Source organism: Scardinius erythrophthalmus (genome assembly GCF_964197995.2).
Source record: "Scardinius erythrophthalmus genome assembly, contig: HAP1_SCAFFOLD_214, whole genome shotgun sequence".
NCBI classification, from domain to species: Eukaryota; Metazoa; Chordata; class Actinopteri; order Cypriniformes; family Leuciscidae; genus Scardinius; species Scardinius erythrophthalmus.
This window is the reverse complement of record NW_028296397.1, coordinates 8508-27340: the sequence shown is the minus strand read 5'-3', so window position 1 is coordinate 27340 and position 18833 is coordinate 8508. Positions and strand designations below refer to the sequence as shown.

The window sequence follows — 18833 nt, the reverse complement described above, 5'->3', positions numbered from 1 at the left end:
GGTAGCTTGGATCAGAAACATTCCTAAGCACCCCCCCCCCCCCCAAAAAAAAAAAAAAAAAAACCACTGGCGCTGCGTGTTCAGCTCCTCCAGCTTCCACCCCACTTCCCTTTAACTCCCGCTTCCCATCCGTATCCTTATTTACCTCCAAATTTACTTACCCTGTCTCACACCAGCACAGGACTACAAACACAGGGAGGCTAAATAGGGGAACAAACAAAGGAGGGAAACGAGAAGGACAGGTGGGACAAATAAACCAATAATTAGATAACAAGATGGGAGGGGCTAGACAATAGACAGGAGAGCACATGGCACAAAACAACAAACACCCATGTGCAGCACAAGACAGGACAGACATGTGACATTTTGAGGATCCGCAGGTATCCTGTGATACCCGTACAATCATTACTGAGGGATTTCTTCATAACAATGTGAAAATAAACTTTAGCCTTAAACAGTAGTTTTGCATCTTGCAACTTGATCAATTATATTTATATGACTTTACATAACCATTGTTAAATGTTATTTAGGCAACCGTAGTTTTAAATTAAATTATATTTTGCATAAGAAGAAATGCAGTTGAATGAAACAAGCAAACCTCAAGTTCAACTCACAGACTCACTATTTAATTTTGTTAAATCAACAGCAGTATTTGATGTTCTTTAGTGATTATGAGTCATGAATAATCACCTCAAAGTGATAGAAGAATGACATTCTCTTCTACAATGTAATAAAAGACACACTTTCCCCAGTTTGAGAATCATGTCTGCATGACTTCAGGTGTGTGTGTTAAATGTTTTGGCCAGACTGACTCAGATCATTTATTCTGTTCCTAAAGTATCATAAAGTATCATAGAGTATGATAAAATTCGCCACATTGGTCGGGCTTGTCACAAACAGATGAGTCGACCTATAGAGAAGCAGTGGCGGTTTTATATTCACCCTCATGTCGTTGCAAATATGGCTTTCTTCTTTTGAACTTAAATAAATAAATAATTGTGAGAAAGTTCTCGATTTTTTCCCCATCCATACAATTGAAGGAAATGGGCATCGAAGCAGTTTGGTTACCAACATTCTTCAAAATATTTTCTCTTGTGCTCAACAGAAGAAATAAACATGTTTATTGTCTTCAAAACGTCTTGTATCTGCATGTTACAGCGCAATATCTTGTTAGATTTGTGTGTATCAGTGACGCCGAATGTCACATGATTATGACACTTCTTCATGTGTTCTATATATGGATTATACTGTGCACAGGGCGGTGAGGGCGCCCTCAGGCTATATTGGTATGAATTGAAAATACAGTATCAGAGTTATGCAAGCGCTTATTATGATTACATCAACGCATTTGGGTATAAATTCAATAAATATTATTCCTGTCGATAGAAATCTGATGTAAACCTATGAGAATATATCAATATTTCTCCAAATCTGCACATTTTTGAGCTAAAAGCCCTGAGGGACGTTGTTTTGTGTATCGCTGTCATGACGACGGCACGGGAATTTTTTTATGAATGAAAGCGGCTGACGCGCATAATTCATATCAAAGGTATTGACTCATTTTTTCATTTCATAACTCCTGACACAAATTAAGAAATAACTGTCGCTATAAGTTTCTCAGAATGCAATAGTGGTCAAATACTGAAACTTGAGTCTTATATCTTTTTAATGATGTATAGTTTGTCAAGGTATAACATTAAATCTGATAGTAACTTTGAACTATATATAAAAAAAAAACGCTTCACTGCGCCCACGCACTGGCAACGGTTAACAGGTTAATATGATGGGTTATGTATGCATGTTTGTTTGAGCATGTATATATGTGAAAGTATACTTTATGACTATTCGCTTTCAAGAAGCAGCACCAACTTTTGAATGGGCCTCTCTATAACAGAAGGTTTAGATGGACACTGATGCTTTCCTGATTTCTGTTCTCCAACTCGTATTTTGACTCTTCGCACTAAGCCATCACTATCCAGAAAGGTTTCCACTACTCGCCCCAACTGCCACTGGTTTCTTGGGAGGATGTCTTCCTTTACAATGACCACATCATTCACTTTGAGATTGCGCCGGGCCACATGCCATTTCTGTCGTGTGGAAATGTTCTGGAGGTATTCCCTCTTCCATCAACTCCAGAACTGCTCGATCAAATATTGAACTCGGCGCCATCGCTTTGTACAGTATACATCCTCACTTTCAAATTTCCCAGGAGGTGGAAGAGCAATTTTTGACTTCATTAGGATTAGATGATTAGGCGTTAAAGGTTCAAGAGAGTTGGAATCATTTATTCCATCTATGCTCAGTGGGTGGCTATTAACGATGGCCATGGCCTCGTAAAAGAGTGTCTTAAGGGAGGGATCATCAAGCCTACCTAAACTTTGAGCCAAAGTGGCATCCAACACACTTCGAACAGTGCGTATCTGGCGCTCCCAAACTCCACCAGCATGGCTTGCTGACGGGGCATTGAAGACAAACTCACACTGATGCTCAGCCAGAAACATTTCCAAAGCCTGGTTGTCACACTGTTTAAGTGCTTCTTTCAATTCGTTCCTTGCTCCTATGAAATTCCTGCCTTGGTCACTGTACAGTTGGCGCACTACTCCTCTTAGGCTGATGAGACACCGTAAGGCATTGATAAAGGAGTCAGTGGATAGATCTTCTAACATTTCAATGTGGACAGCTCGGGAATAGAAACAGGTAAATATCAAGCCGTACCTTTTGTACTCCTTCCTACACCTTTTAATGACAAATGGTCCAAAGCAGTCCATTCCGCAGTATGTGAACGGGGCAGATGCTTCAACACGCTCTTTAGGAAGCTCAGCCATACGCTGCTCTTCTGCCGGACGCCTCAGCTTCCTGCACTGAACACACTTGTGTATCAGTTTCGCAACCAACTTGCTGCCACTGACGATCCAGAATCCATTTGCTCTAAGCTCCATTTGAGTTTGACTTCGACCTTGATAGCATACTTGTGAATGATAGTGCGATAATACAAGCTGGGTGATATGGCTGTCTTTGGGTAGAATGCACGGGTGCCTAAATTCTTCACTAAGTGATGAATGTTTCAGTCTTCCACCAACACAAAGTATGCCTTCTTTAACCCTCTGGGGACCAAGGTGTTTTTGGGGCCCTTGAGATGTTCTGACATGCCCTGAATTTTGTGCTTTTTTCAGTTATTTATGAACATGTTAATGGCAAAGGTGTAAATTCACTCTATATAGCACAAACAGGGCTACCTTAATATGCAAGCAACTTGTATTTAGATGTTTGTATTTTTAAGAGAATAATGTTTATGCGTGGTTATTGGAAAAAATTTAAATGAAAGTTGCTGAATTAAGACCACAAAATACATATTAAATATGTGTCCACAAGACCTTTGACTAATGGATGTTGTCCCGTTGAGTTCTAGCTTCAAAATTATGTGAAAGTAGTCTTGCTTTATTGTTCACAAAAAAAATACATTGATTTAAATGGTGTAAAACAGGTTTTGCTTGGAAAGCCAATATGCGAGGGGGAGGAGTAGTTTACACATTAGATTTCAATGTCCCACCCACTCTGCATAATGACTCTGCATAATTAGCCATTCATTCAGGTGTGACACTGACTGAGCCACAATGCAAGGACAAAAGATGTATTTAGAAGAAGACTTATATTGACCATTTAAGATTTCACTTACATCTCTCTTGTAAATATGTTTTGCTATTTTATTAAAAATGTTACAATTACAACAATAATTACAATTTCAACAATATTTTAAGTGTACTCTTTCTTTGTAAAAAAGAAAAAGAAAAAAGATTATAGGCCTACATTTTATCATAAAATGTATTCATTAGTTTGAATATAGCCAACATTGGAACATCTAACATCTTAGTCTATGACTTTATTTTTGACAAATATATATATATATATATATATATATATAACGTTAGATATGAGCAGAAATTGCTAAACAAAAGCTTATTTGATGTGGCAGTATATTCAACAGTAGCCTAAAAACTGTACCCAAATCTAGTCAACAAGTGACTGACTGTAACGTTGTTTTTATGAAATATTAGGGCATATAAATGCTAATTTGCAGTTTAATACGTTGCTTATACAAATACATTTTATTTCAACATATTCCAGTCGATTTTTACTCATCTCAGTAGGCTATAGCAAAGCAGTTTATTCTTTCACACACAGACGCGCGATTTATATTTAGGCTAAACAGTCTTTACAAATATGTACCCTTCATTCATCTCACAGAAAGGCGAGTCATATTATAGAAATGCGATTCATCTTTTTGCGGTTTACAAAGGCCTACACTAACGTTATTCCATAACGTTATTCCACACGTGAGAAAAGAAAACAGCCTACCTCACTCCTCAGCGCGATCTGCTCCTCATTTCAGGAGATATTGCTCCTCATATCAGCACTGTTCTGAGGAATCTTTTCTCCATAAGGTAGGCTATAATGTCTCACTTGCGAGGAGTCGCGACGCGCTTTGTTTACAGCTGATGTGGGCGTTTCACAGCTCTGAAATAGTTCTCAGAATTTGTGTTTGAATAGCACGCGCTCTCCGGGGAGTGGTCACATTACTGTGGATTAGCTCGTAATGAGCTCGACTGGAGTCGCTCTCTTTTTATACAGATTACAGAAGCTGAGAATAATTGTTTTTTTATATAAGTTACTTCATTTAACAGATGCGATCTCAAGCTTTATGCCCGTGGGTCTGTTTGCCTGTTTGACTGAATTTTCGCGGCGTTATAGATCATTTTCATACGCGTTTCAAATGGGAGTTTACTGACAGAGAGAAGGCAGAAATCGCATCATGTTAATTTTTCTTTATTTGTCAAAAAGCAAAACACTTTATTTTTATTGTGAGTATACAGAAAAAAAAATAGAAACCGAACAGGATCGATTGATGTATTACACGAAAATGAAAGATCACAATTAACAGAGCATTTAGTGTTTATTTTCATTGCTAAAAAAAAACAACGAGCAAAACGCGTGGGCGCGTTTTTGGTCCCCAGAGGGTTAAGAATGGGATCAAGACTAAAAAGAGGACTAGAACATGGAAGACTTTCCCCTGTTTCAAGTGCCTTTATGGCTCGACTGAATGCTTGTTGTTGGACAAGTTTTATCACTGCTTTAGCAGCACTCTCACGCTCTTTGACAGTCACAACATCAGTTTGACACTTTCGTCCAGACACTAGTCTCTTAATTCTTGCCACTACCTTAAGGAGGGTTGTCCAAGAGGATAACCTAGACAGGCGATCAAGCATGTTCGTGCAATCAGTCACTCTTATTGCAAATGCCTGAATGGTTTTAACCTCTGGGTCACCAACCAACAGGTCGGGTGACGAAGTAGGTTCCGGATGGACCTCTTCCTTCCACAAAAATTCAGGACCTGATAGCTAGGTTGTTGATAAAATGTCTGATGCACGGAGCCCCCTAGAGGCGTGATCAGCTGGATTTTCTGTTGTATCAACATAATGCCACTGGCTTGGATTGGTTTACTCTCGTATAAACTGAACACGATTCGCCACAAAGATATGAAATCTCTGTGCTTCGTTGTTGATATATGCTAGAGTGACTTGAGAATCTGTCCAGAAGAATTCCTCAATCTTCATATTTAGCTCTGATTTCAGCAGAATGCTCAATCTGGCTGCGACCACAGCAGCTGAAAGTTCTAAACGAGGAATGCTTGTGATCTTTGATGGTGCAACCCTAGCCTTTGCCATGACGAAACTGCAGTGAACTTTGTTCCTGACATCCTTACATCGAAGGTAAGAACATGCACCATAGCCTACACTGCTAGCGTCTGCAAAGTGGTGCTAACATCTTGGGATCCAGACTACTTTAAGGCCTCGAAGACCAGCCTTCCATTCCTCCCACCGTGGAAGCAAGTCCTCAGGAAGCAGATCATCCCATCCAATGCTCCGACGACATAGTTCCTGCAGAATGCACTTTCCACTTAGAACGAATGGAGCCACAAAACCCAGAGGATCATACAAGGAAGCTATGACAGATAGAATGCCACGGCGTGTGTTTGGCCTGTCTTTCAAGTTTATGTTGAAACTGTCACTTTCAATTAGCCACTGAATACCCAGTGCATATTCTATTGAGGCTGAATCAGGATTGAGGTCAAGCTGTTTGACCCTTGACGCTCTTTCGGTTGCCTTAACACAATGAAGAGCCTCACTTTCATTCGAGTTAAATTTGTGGAGTCGCAGGCCTCCTCTTTTACACAACTCTTGTGCTTCAACTACCAGTTCACAGGCCTCCTTAACTGTGGGAACACTCACTAGCCCATGATCAACGTAGAAACTATTTTCAACAAATGCTGCTGCAAAGGGATAATGTGCTTTGTATTGCTGTGCAAGATATTTCAGGCCAAAGTTAGCGCACCCTGGAGAGGAAGCAGTGCCAAAGAGATGGACTGCCATCTGGTATTCCTTAGGCTCACTTCCAAGGTCTTCATGCTCCCACCATAGAAACCTCAGGTAACTGTGATTGTCAGGTGTGACGAAGAACTGATGAAACATCCTTTCAATATCGCAGATGATGGCCACCTTCTCCTTTCTGAAACGACAGAGAACTCCCAGCAGGGAATTAATCATAACGGGGCCTGTCAGCAAAATATCGTTCAACGAGATGCTACAAAATTTAGCTGAACAATCAAAGACAACTCTCAATTTGCCAGGCTTCTTCGGGTGGTACACACCGTGGTGGGGTATGTACCAAACAACATCTCCGACAGATACTTCTGGGGCTGCCTCTGCGTCACCTTTGTTGATCACATCTTCCATGAAGGCCTTGTAATGACCATAAAACTGTTGATTGGCCTTGAACTTCCTCTTTAAGTGCTGCAAGCGAATTATGGCCAGCTTCTTATTGTTAGGTAATGATGGGGGATTTTGGCCTTTAAATGAGAGGGGCATCTCCAAATGACCGTCCTCTTTCTGCCGAATGTTTTCACTAAGAATCTGTATGAAGCGCACATCTTGAGACACACATTTATCCTCAGAATTCCTCTCGTTGAAGTCAGACTCCAGAACCTTCAAGATGTCTGCGGCTGATGGAACTGACATCTCTCTCACTGCAACCCTATGTACGAATCTTTGACTTCCCTGTCTATCCAAGTGGGGATTAGCTGCTCCTATGATACTCCATCCCAACTCTGTCTTCTGTGCGAATGGTTCATTCTCACCACCAGTGATGACCTCAAGGGGAGCTAAAGCTGAAGGACAATCACAGCCGATCAACAGTCCCACTGCGCAGTCTTGAAGAGATGGCAAGTTATTTGCAAGATGTTTGAGGTGAGGCCACTGCAATGCTGTGGTTCTGGTTGGTATACAAGACTTATCAACAGGAATAAAGTCACGTGTGTATGCTTGCCGTAACTGTATGTGATTTTCAGAATGAAAGCTTCGAACTAGCAAACCACACACACTTTGACTGGCTATAGCTGTGTCTACAGAAGTCATTGTTCTAAGCTTCAACTGTTATGGTTGAGAAACTACATCCAGCTCTCTGACAAGGTCTTCCAAGACAAAAGATGAATCACTCTGTGTGTCGAGAAGAGCATAGGTAAGAATTTCCTTCTGGGGTTCTTACAAAGATGACAAGAAAACCGGAACAATACTTGAGGTAGCAGAAGAATTCTGAGTCACTGCATGGGACGAAACTTTGCGGACTTGCTGATTTGCTTGTCCTTCTGTGGAATCAGAAGTGGAACTTATCTTTGTTTCACCGGCTCTCTCCTCTCTCTCTTCATGCAGACAGGTTGGATGGCGCCGGCTACACACTCCACAGACATGCCGCGTTTTACAATCTTTAGTTATATGTCCCTTACGCAAACATCCAAAGCATAGATAATTTTGATGTATGAACACCCTTTTATCTCCCATAGACTTGGCAGCAAAGACTGGGCACTTAGCAGTGCCGTGCAGTTCATCCTTACAGACAGGGCATGGCAGCTTTGGCTTGAAGGGAGACAAACTTTCTGACTTAAATGCATGATATTTTGTTTGGGCACTTGTACTGAGGGCCTTTGCCCTCTTAGGGAACTTTTCATCTACTGAGCTGGAGCTCAAGAAGGAAGAAGTGATGGGATTACAGGCTATACGTGTCACGGTTCATAAATCCATTGTCTCTTTCTCGTATCGTGTTCTGTTGTTATGTGTGTGTGTGTGTGTTGATTGTGTGGGCGTGCCGACTCAATTGCGCTCATCAGCAATCAAGTTCATCACTCCCGTCACCAGCTGCAGATCATCTCATCACCCTATATATACTCACCGCCCTCTCATCTCCTTTGTCAGATCGTTGTTTGTGGTTCCCGGTTGTGTCCCAGTCTGCGTGTTGAGTCCTTTGCCTGCCTTGTTCCTGTTCGTGTTCCTGTGGATTCTTGGATTTCTCGTCACCGTTGGATTCGTCTCACCGCACGTCTGCACTTCACCACACTGGGTTCATCTGACCATTGGGGTCCCTGCGCTACCAACCTGTTTCTCCTGATCTTGTCAACTTGTTTTTCTCACTCAATAAAAGAGTTATCACTTGCAATTGCTTCTGCATCCTTATCGTTACAGAACGATCGGACCGTCATGGAAGCAGCGAGTGGATCTTCAAATCCGATGGAGGCATTTATGAATCAATGCATACAAAGAATGGATACCCAGGAGAGGAATCTCAACGAGACAGCTCACGCTGTTCAGGCTCTGGTGGCGCAGGTGTCCGGGCTCACCCAAAAAGTTACAACAGCCCCAAGTTCCCACTGCGCCACCCGCACCGCCGATTCCCCCACCACCACCAGCGGACCCATCCCAGTCAGAGCCCCGCCTGCCCGTTCCTGAGGCCTATTCAGGTGAACCTAATTACTGTCGATCTTTTCTTACCAGGTGCTCTATGCACTTCTCTCTACAGCCCAAAACGTTTCACGACGAGAGGACCAAGGTCGCGTTTGTGCTGGCGCTGCTGACTGGGAGAGCGGCGCTTTGGGGAACGGCGGTGTGGGAGAATCAGGAAGAATGCTGCTCCTCGTTCCAGAGGCTCTCCGAAGAAATGAGACAGGTCTTCGACCGCGCCGTGTCTGGAAGGGAGGCTGCCAGAGTGTTGGCGGACTTACGTCAGGGAGAGAGGTCCGTATCTGACTTTTCGATCGAGTTCCGAACTCTGGCAGCTGAGAGCCAATGGAACGAGGAGGCGCAGTGGGACATGTTCCTGCATGGGCTGGCTGACCGCGTCCAAAAGGAGATCTATGCCATGGACCTTCCTCCCAAGCTGAGTGATCTCATAGCGCTTGCTATGAGAGTTGATGCTCGTCTGTCTCGAGCTGACCGTCGTCTGCAGACGAGTCGTTCTCCAGGAGGGTCCGAGGGACAACGCTACTGAAGCAGGGACACGGTCAGCCCTGTCAACGATCACGAGCCCATGCAGGTGGGTCTAGCCCGGCTTTCCCGGGAGGAGAAGGAGAGGCGGAGATCCCTGGGCCACTGCGCTCAATGATCGATTGCTCTGATCGATTGCTGTTGATCGATTGCTCCTGTCTGCCTCGCTGCCTGCTGTGAGTGTGTTTGTTTGATTCGGTGCGGTAAGCTCCGTCTTAGCCTTATATTTCTTTGTTTTGAACCATCATTTTACTACCATTTCTAGTTGTTTATACTACTACATTTTACCCAACATCTCAGATTAACCTGACATCGCTAGCTTTTGTTATTAGTACTTCTAGCACAAAACGCTAGTAATTCGCTAGCCTGTTAACGCGCCACCCGTGCGCTCAGCTATTTTATTTATTTATTTTTCTCTCGCGCGTCCGCGCCTTTGAGTTCATAAAAAGCTCAGGTGAGTAAGAATCACTCAACAAACACAGTGAGTAATGTCTTGTCCTGTTATTGTCACTTGCACTTCATGTCACATGTTTAGTATAGGCTTCTCTGTCGACAATATAGGATTTATATGTGATAAATGTAAGGAGACAGTTAGGTTGACAGAGAAGATTTCAGAATTAGAAACACGCATCCAAACTTTAATTGAGGATAGTAAGAGTGCTAGTGCTTTAGATGTTTTGGATGCGCATAGAATAGTGCAGTGGTTCTCAATCCTGGTCCTGGGGACCCACAGCTCTGCACAGTTTGTATGTCTCCCTCATTTAACACACCTGATTCAGATCATCATCTCGTTAGGAAAGAGCTCTGAACTGAACAGGGTGTGTCAGATAAAGGAGACATATAAAATGTGCAGAGCTGTGGGTCCCCAGGACCAGGATTGAGAACCACTGGAATAGTGAACACTTTAAATGGCGTGGTTCCGGCAGAAGTAGAGCCCGTGCAGCCGGGCAAATCGGTGACAGTGAGGAAAAAACCACTCTTCCGTTCCGATTACCATAACAAATCGATTTGCCCCGCTCAGTGAAACACCCACTGAGAATGATTGTGCCCTAGTTATTGGCCATTCTATCACACGGAACGTGAAAATAGAGACACCAGCGACCATAGTCACATGTTTGCCGGGAGCCAGAGCGCCTGACATCAAAGCAAATTTAAAAGTGCTGGCTAATGCTAATCGTAAATTCTCTAAGATCATTATTCATGTCGGCACTAATGATGTTCGACTCCGCCAGTCGGAGATCACCAAAATTAATATTAAAGAGGTGTGTGAACTTGCAAGTATGATGTCAAGGACTGTAATTTGCTCTGGCCCCCTTCCTGTTCGCAGGAGTGATGAGATAGTTAGTAGATTATGTTCGCTTAACGGTTGGCTGTCTCGGTGGTGTCCGCTTAATAATATAGAATTCATAGACAATTGGAAAAGTTTTTGGGGCAAACCTGACCTGTTGAAAAGAGATGGTATTCATCCCTCCTGGGATGGTGCTGCTCTTCTCTCTAGTAATATGGCTCATAGTCTTAGAGCTCAAACATGACAATCTGGGGCTCAGGTCAGGAAGCAGACAGACTGGCTTAACCGACCGTCTGCTAGCGGCCTCGCGTCACCCAGGTCAGATAAATCCCATCACATAGAGCCTCTTTCACCTAGCTATCATCATATAGAGACTGTGTCTGTTCCCCGAATTTGGAAATCCAAAAAACGTTTAAACCCAACTAAGGTTAAAAATTTAATTGATGTTCAACAAATGAAAAACAGCTAAAATACAGATGAGCAAATGCTAAAGCTTGGGTTGCTGAATATTCGATCGCTTACTTCAAAAGCACTCGTTGTTAACGATATGATTTCAGATAATAACCTAGATGTGCTGTGTTTGATAGAAACCTGGATAAAACCAAACGATTACATTACTTTAAATGAATCAACCCCGGAAGATTACTGTTATAAACATGAGCCTTGTCTGAAACGCAAAGGGGGTGGTGTTGCTGTAATTTATAGTAATAGTTTCAAAACCACTAAGAAATCAAGTTTTAAATATAATTCTTTTGAAGCATTGGTGCTTAATGTAAAAATATATAGTGTAAACGATAAATCACGTTTGAGATTTGTGCTGGCTACTGTATACAGGCCACCAGGGCACCATACAGACTTTATCAAAGAATTTGCGGACTTTCTATCAGAATTAATATTGACTGCAGATAAAGTACTAATTGTTGGTGATTTTAATATACACATCGATAATGAAAAAGATGCATTGGGATTGGCATTTAAAGACATTGTAAATTCAATTGGAGTTAGACAACACGTATCAGGACCTACTCATCGTCGTAATCATACTCTAGATCTAATATTATCACACGGAATAGATGTGGATGCCGTTGAAATTCTGCAGCAGAGCGATGACATCTCAGATCATTACCTAGTCTCGTGTAATTTGCATTTAGCCAAGGCTGCAAAGCCGACTCCGTGTTACAAATATGTGAGACCTATCACTTCTGCTACTAAAGATTGTTTTATTAATAATCTTCCTAATCAGTTTCATCATCTCAGCATCTCAGATAGCTTAGAAGAACTAGATAATACAACAGAAACGTTTAACTCTCTCTTTTCCAGCACTTAAGACACAGTTGCTCCGTTGCGCTTAAAGAAGATTAAAGAAAATAGTCCAACGCCGTGGTACAACGAGCACACTCGGGCCCTTAAGAGAGCAGCCAGAAAAATGGAGCGCAACTGGAAGAAAACAAAACTAGAGGTATTTCGCATTTCATGGAAAGAGAGCTCGATTGCATACAGAGAGGCCTTAAAAGCTGCTAGATCTGCTTATTTTTCAACCCTATTAGAAGAAAATAAACATAATCCTAGGTAATTATTTGAAACGGTGGCTAAACTAACGAAAAATAAAGCTTCAAGCACCGAAGTTTCCAAGCAACACAGCAGCAATGACTTTATGAACTTCTTCACTTATAAGATTGATAATATCAGGGACAAAATTATAACTTTGCAACCGTCTACTACAGTATCACATCAGGCAGTGCATTGTAGTCTCCCTGAGGAAAAATTTGATTCATTCGTTGCTATAGGAGAGGAAGAATTTACTAAACTCGTTAAATCATCTAAATCTACAACATGTATGTTAGACCCTATACCGACTAAGCTACTGAAAGAAATACTTCCAGAGGTCATAGATCCTCTTCTTAATATCATTAATTCGTCTTTGTCTCTAGGATACGTACCAAAAAACTTTAAGCTGGCTTTGATTAATCATAGAACCAGTGATATTCATTCTCGTGTCACAAATAAATTCCGAGTTTTCTCTTGAACGAATGATGTTCATTCTCGTGTTACGTAGCAAGTCTGAGCTTTCTCAAGAACCAATGAGGTTAATTTTTGTGTTACGTAGCAAGTCTGAGCTTTCTCAAGAACCAATCAGGTTAATTTTTGTGTTACGTAGCAAGTCTGAGCTTTCTCAAGAACCAATCAGGTTAATTTTAGTGTTATGCAACAAGTCTGAGCTTTCTCAAGAACCAATGAGTTTCATTCTCGTGTTACGTAGCAAGTCTGAGCTTTCTCAAGAACCAGTGAGGTTCATTCTCGTTTACGTAGCAAGTCTGAGCTTTCTCAAGAACCAGTGAGGTTCATCCTCGTGTTACGCATCAAGTCTGAGCTTTCTCAAGAACCAGTGAGGTTCATTCTCGTTTACGTAGCAAGTCTGAGCTTTCTCAAGAACCAGTGAGGTTCATTCTCGTGTTACGCATCAAGTCTGAGCTTTCTCAAGAACCAGTGATGTTCATTCTCGTGTTACGCATCAAGTCTGAGCTTTCTCAAGAACCAATGAGGTTCATTCTCATTTTACGTAGCAAGTCCGAGCTTTAACAAGAACCAATGAGGTTCATTCTAGTGTAATTTTCAGGGGTGAGCTAATGCCAAAAAAAAAATAAACAAACAGAAACTAACTTTCCCACACAAAAAATGTACTTCCCTACAAACCAAATAAAAGAAACAACATACAATGACATATCTCCTTATTTGACCAATAAACAGGAGAAAAAGTGATGGACTTTAGGCCTACAAAAGCTTCTCCCCCCTCTGCTTCTCAAATAATTAAGAAGGAATACAGATATGATCGATGGGACACTGATGTTTTCATATAATGGGCAAACTGTGTCAAAAGTGTCTAACAGCACTCAGTTAAACACAAAGAAGAGCACAGGAATCACCATCTATCACACAGCACAGCAACAGTCAGTCAATAGCAATGAAAGAGACAGAGAGCTTCATCCAGAGGAATTTACAGTCCGGGTCTCTTCTCTAGTCCAACAACCAACAGCCTTGCATTACGTCCAGGACCAATCCTAAAGGAGGAAGAGGAGACCACAGAAACAACAACAGAACCAACACAGCTGCATTCTGTCACGGACGTAACAAAAGAAATACTGATTCATGTGAGAAACCATTCAAACTTTAAAGATAAGTTCATCATTTCTGCCTGTTGTTAACGTTTTCTAGATCAGTGTTATGAATAGGGTGACCACCTGCTAATAAGCCCAAGGGGGGACAAGGGGTATGTTTCTGAGGGACAATGTGGGACACTGTCTGGCGCGGCGGTGCCCCACTGGCAGATACCTTGCATAGTATTAATAATGCTATTCTCCTAAACGTGTAATTTTTGATGTATGCTCATGAATAGGCCAACCAATGTGTATTTTTTTCTAAATAAAGACTCATAATATTTTGAACATTCAATGAATTGACAGATGTACTTCCACTTAAGATTTACTATTTAATTTTATTTATTTTTCATTACAATTTATTTACTTTAAATAAATTAATAAATTATAATATAAATTTATAGGATTAACAGGAATTGTAGTTGCTCAACACCACAGGAACAGTTAAAAAAAATATTTAAAAAAAATACGATTGACCTCGTATTCCCCTCCCTCCATGTCCGATTGAGAAGGACGTTTTGCAAAGGTCACAAAAAGCCCTCTCGGTATCCCCCTCAACACCTTTCAGCCACAAATATTCATTTCCCCATTCTTGTTTCTTGTACTCACACCTTCTCTTTTTAATTGATGATGGCGTTGGCAGTCTCTTTCTCGAATTTTTCGAATTGGAAAGCGCGCATCTAAAAGTTCCTTCCTTCCAAGTGTGTCTGGTATGCGCGTGCGTGCGCTGTCATGACAACAACGAAAAAGTTGACAACAACCTAGTCAGCACAGCAGTTCAACTGAGGGGTTTGTGTGGCAACAATAGCGTGCTGAAATGTCTAGTAATGTTCGTTTGTCTGCTTGGGGCTCGAGTATATAGAGCGACCAACTTTTTTTTGAGCAAGCATAGATTATGCGTGACGCGTGAATTGGGCTTCAAACGCTGTGCGCGCACGCGCTACGCGGGACGGGTGGTCACCCTAGTTATGAATGATATGTATGTTTTCTGGATGAGAATTGTTGCCAGTGTTATGGTGGAACGAGCTTATTTTGAGACATATATGAAGTGTTTAGTTGGTGTGAGTGAGTTTTGGAGGTGAGATGAACTGTTTGGCCAAGATTCATGTTGCTAATGCAGACTGTATGAAGAGTTTTGAAAATGTGGCTTCAGTATTGAAAAATGCTTTTTAAAGAAACTAATAAAAATCAATAACATCTAAACCTCGTCATTTTCACCACCTTTATTATATTAAAACTTACTAAAGTATTGGAGAGATGTGCAATGATTGGTGGGTAAGTTTTCCTCTCCAGTTCCTGTGAAGTGATGTATGGATGTTCCCGTATTCCCTGAGCTGTTTGCAGGGCCTTCACACGGGTCTTGTTCACTCCCTTCAGATTGAAACATCACTTTAGATGGTTATGGGCAGTATTTTAATTACATGTATTTGAAATATGCATTTAATTACTTTGGAGTATTTTGTAATCTGTATTTTCATTAAATAATATTTTAATACTATAATTTGTACACTTCACAGGGCACTTATGGTCGAATGGAACGCACTTGAGGACTTCAGTGGAGTTTTCTGCACAGGGAGTGTTAATATTAACTTTTTTTCCATTATGTTATCTGCACATCATAGACTCAAACAAAACAAGAACAAAGCCTTATTATACACTTAACACACATTTGAACATCTGATAACTCTTGTTATATTTCTTAATCTGCCCTACAAGGCAGAGGTTGATCTTGAGTATATGACTGGATGGCCTGGCCATCGTGGATGAATCTGCTTTATCTTGTGTATAAATATGACCCTTTAATAAAATTGATTGTTATGGTATTACACAGTCTCAGTTTCTAACTGAAAGCTTCGAGGATGCAGATAGTCTTCCTGACAAATAATCTAACAGGAGTTAAAAAAAAAAAAAAATTATGATATTCTGCTCTTGATATGGTTTGTTCTCTCCTTACAATATTCACCTATTTTATTGCATCTTTCCAAGATTTGAGGGAGAAAACAGAACAGCTTCATTATGCAACATTTATTAATGGATTAAATCATTACACATTCAGGTCATATTGAATGAGACATGAGTAGCTGACTAAAGGTCTGTCAAGCTGAATCATTCTTTTTTTTGCCATCCCACACATGGGCCTTCATTCTGGAGTAAGATTTGAGTGCCTGGTGCCCTAAAAAGAAGAGATTAAATTGAAGATTAAAGTTTGAAAGTGACCCACTCTAAACTGTTTTTAAACCTACAGCACTTATTTTAAAATACATGCATTTTTAAACCTACTTGATGGCAGCACACAGTTCGCATTCATTGCCGTATGTTATTCCATTGGATCCACACACAGGTTCATATATCTTTGGGCATCCGTCAGACAGGTACTTGCAGCAATTAGGCTTGTTACATTTAATAAAAAAAAAGTGTTATTTGCACCTGGAGAAAAGCAATTCTACAGCCTTTATTAACTCACCTCTCTTGCTCCAACAGATACGGCCACGGTTTGTGCATTCTCACACGGGCCTTTATTCTGGATTAAGATTGGAGTGCATGAGCGCCTTTAAAGAGAAAAAAAAATAAATTGAAAATTAAACTTTGAAAGTGACCCACTCTAAACTGTTTTTACACCTACAGCACTTATTTTAAAATGCATGCATTTTTAAACTTACTTGATGGCAGCACACAGTTCACATTCACTGTCGTATGTTATTCCATTGGATCCACACACAGGTTCATATCTCTCTAGGCATCCGTCAGACGGGTACTTGCAGCAATTAGGCTTGTTACATTTAATAAAAAAAAAAGTGTTATTTGCACCTGGAGGAAAGCAATTCTAAAGCCTTTATTAACTCACCTCTCTTGCTCCATCAGATATGGCCACGGTTTGTGCATTCTCACATAGGCCTTCATTCTGGATTAAGATTCGAGTGCATGAGCGCCTTAAAAAAAAGATTAAATTAAAAATGTTTGAAAGTGACCCACTCTAAACTGTTTTTACACCTACAGTACTTTATTTTAAAATGCATGCATTTTTAAACTCACTTGATGGCAGCACACAGTTCGCATTCATTGCCATATGTTATTCCATTGGTTCCACACACGGGTTTATACTCCGCTGTGCATACGTCAGGATCGCCCTTGCAATCAGGCTTGTCACATAAAAAGAAAAAAACATTGTCATCTGCACCTGGAGGAAAGCAATTCTACAGGCTTTATTTACTCACCTCTTTTGCTCCATCAGAAATGGCCACTGTTTGTCAAGAAGGAAAAACAAGGATTAAAGTTTCATGATACGGCAAGAGGAAATCAAATACATGCTAACTTGTTTGGCCCATACAATGAAAGTCAATATGGTCTTTTTTTTTTTTTTACAAAAACTGAACTTTAGTCTTGTTTTTGTGAACTATACTTAAATTGAAAAAAAAAAAGTGACATTCAGACATTAAGTGTGATTGTCTTACTTCAGCAATTAATTAAGTCTCTAAAGAATGTGCATACTTTATTAAATCCACATTGATTCATTATGAGCCACATTAGACCGTTGCTGAGTGTCAGTGTATATCGCAGGTCCTCATGTGGCAAATCACCAACATCCCAACATCAGTTGTTTTGTAAATGAAATCATTACATTACTCACCTAGGACGCAGAGAAGGACGATGATTCCTCGTACAAACATTATTCACAACCGAGAGTCAACTCACTGACGATATGATCAGTGATAAAAATTTTCCGCCTATTTATAGCAATACAATAGGATTTCCTAATTGCGCAACCAGGTGTTCCCGATCACCGCTCCTGGCGCCAAGCACCGGTGGGAGAGGACAGCTGCCATCCACTGGGGTATTGCACAAAAGTAGAATTAAGAAAGCCAGGATAAAAGAACAGTCGCGGCTTGACCTAGTTTAATCAGTGCATCCTGGCTTAATAAGGTTGCACGTTTGCTGAGCCAGGATGAGAACGCGCGGATATGTCAAGCCGGGTGTAGTTTGGATAAATGCGCGTTCACGGCATTCTTAAAAAGATCACGAAATCGAACACAGAATCACCGATGCAAAAATGGACAAAACCCGTGCGGCATAGGCTACTTTTCACCTAATGATCAACAGCTTCTAATGGAAAAGTATGAAGAAGTGAAACATATTAATAAGAAACATGTAAAAAAGGCAATACAGCTGCTGTAATAAAGCAAAGAGAGAATGCTTGGCAAACAATAGCGGACCGATTGAATGCATAAGTAGTCCAAATAACCAGTGCTCCACTGAAACCCTCATAATTACAATTCAAGGAGTTAGGCCCTACTTGTCATTTTCAAAAATAATTGTATACTTTGCCTTAAATGTGACCAGTGGACATGCATTTAACATGTAGTATAATTGCAAACACCTACCCACTATGTGCATCTATTTGATCTATTTAGTTTATTTTGTCAATAATCTTTTTACTCTTATCAATTTGTAGGTAGGTTTTGTTTCTAATTGATTTGATGTAATCTATAATCAGATCTATTTTTTTTTTTTTGCTCTATTTTTATCCATCTAATAGCCCCACATCATCACACACCCTTCACCATACCTAGAGATTGGCATGGAGTTATTTCCATAAGATCACCTCTTAATGCAAATCATTAGGCTAACTGAAATAAAACCATGCCAATCTCTAGGTATGGTGAAGGCTATGTGATGATGTGCGGCTATTTTAATTCCAAAGGCCAAGGGAACTTTATCAGGATGCATAGTATCCTGGATCCATGAAGTAACTGGCCTTTAAAAGTAAAAATCTGCCTGCCTCTATGGGAATTTAACCAAACTCATGCACCCTGTATTTTAAGGAAGAACATTTATTTATTTACGATACATTATTCATTCACAAAGAAAATTGGTGTCCTTAAAGGTTGGATTTTTCCTAATTTTTTAAATTAAGTTTAATTTCCAAAAGATGATTTTTTTTATTCTTCTTTTTAGTCATCTTTAGCATGGGTGTCTAAACTTATGCATAGCACTGTATCTCATCAACTGCAATGAAATATAATA

At 40.6% G+C, this 18833-nt stretch overlaps 1 protein-coding gene across 1 annotated transcript; it reads right to left on the bottom strand.

The window, feature by feature from the left end:
- Positions 1-15365: 15365 nt before the first annotated feature.
- On the bottom strand, positions 15366-17555 carry LOC308686364 (ovomucoid-like). Its single transcript, XM_081394776.1, has 8 exons — positions 17440-17555; positions 17027-17052; positions 16845-16951; positions 16657-16741; positions 16472-16581; positions 16276-16360; positions 16092-16201; positions 15366-15984 (listed from the first exon to the last, which is right to left on the bottom strand). The coding sequence occupies exons 1-8, from the start codon at positions 17477-17479 to the stop codon at positions 15918-15920; spliced, it is 630 nt and encodes a 209-aa protein (XP_081250902.1). The 5' UTR covers positions 17480-17555; the 3' UTR covers positions 15366-15917.
- Between the last annotated feature and the right edge of the window lie 1278 nt (positions 17556-18833).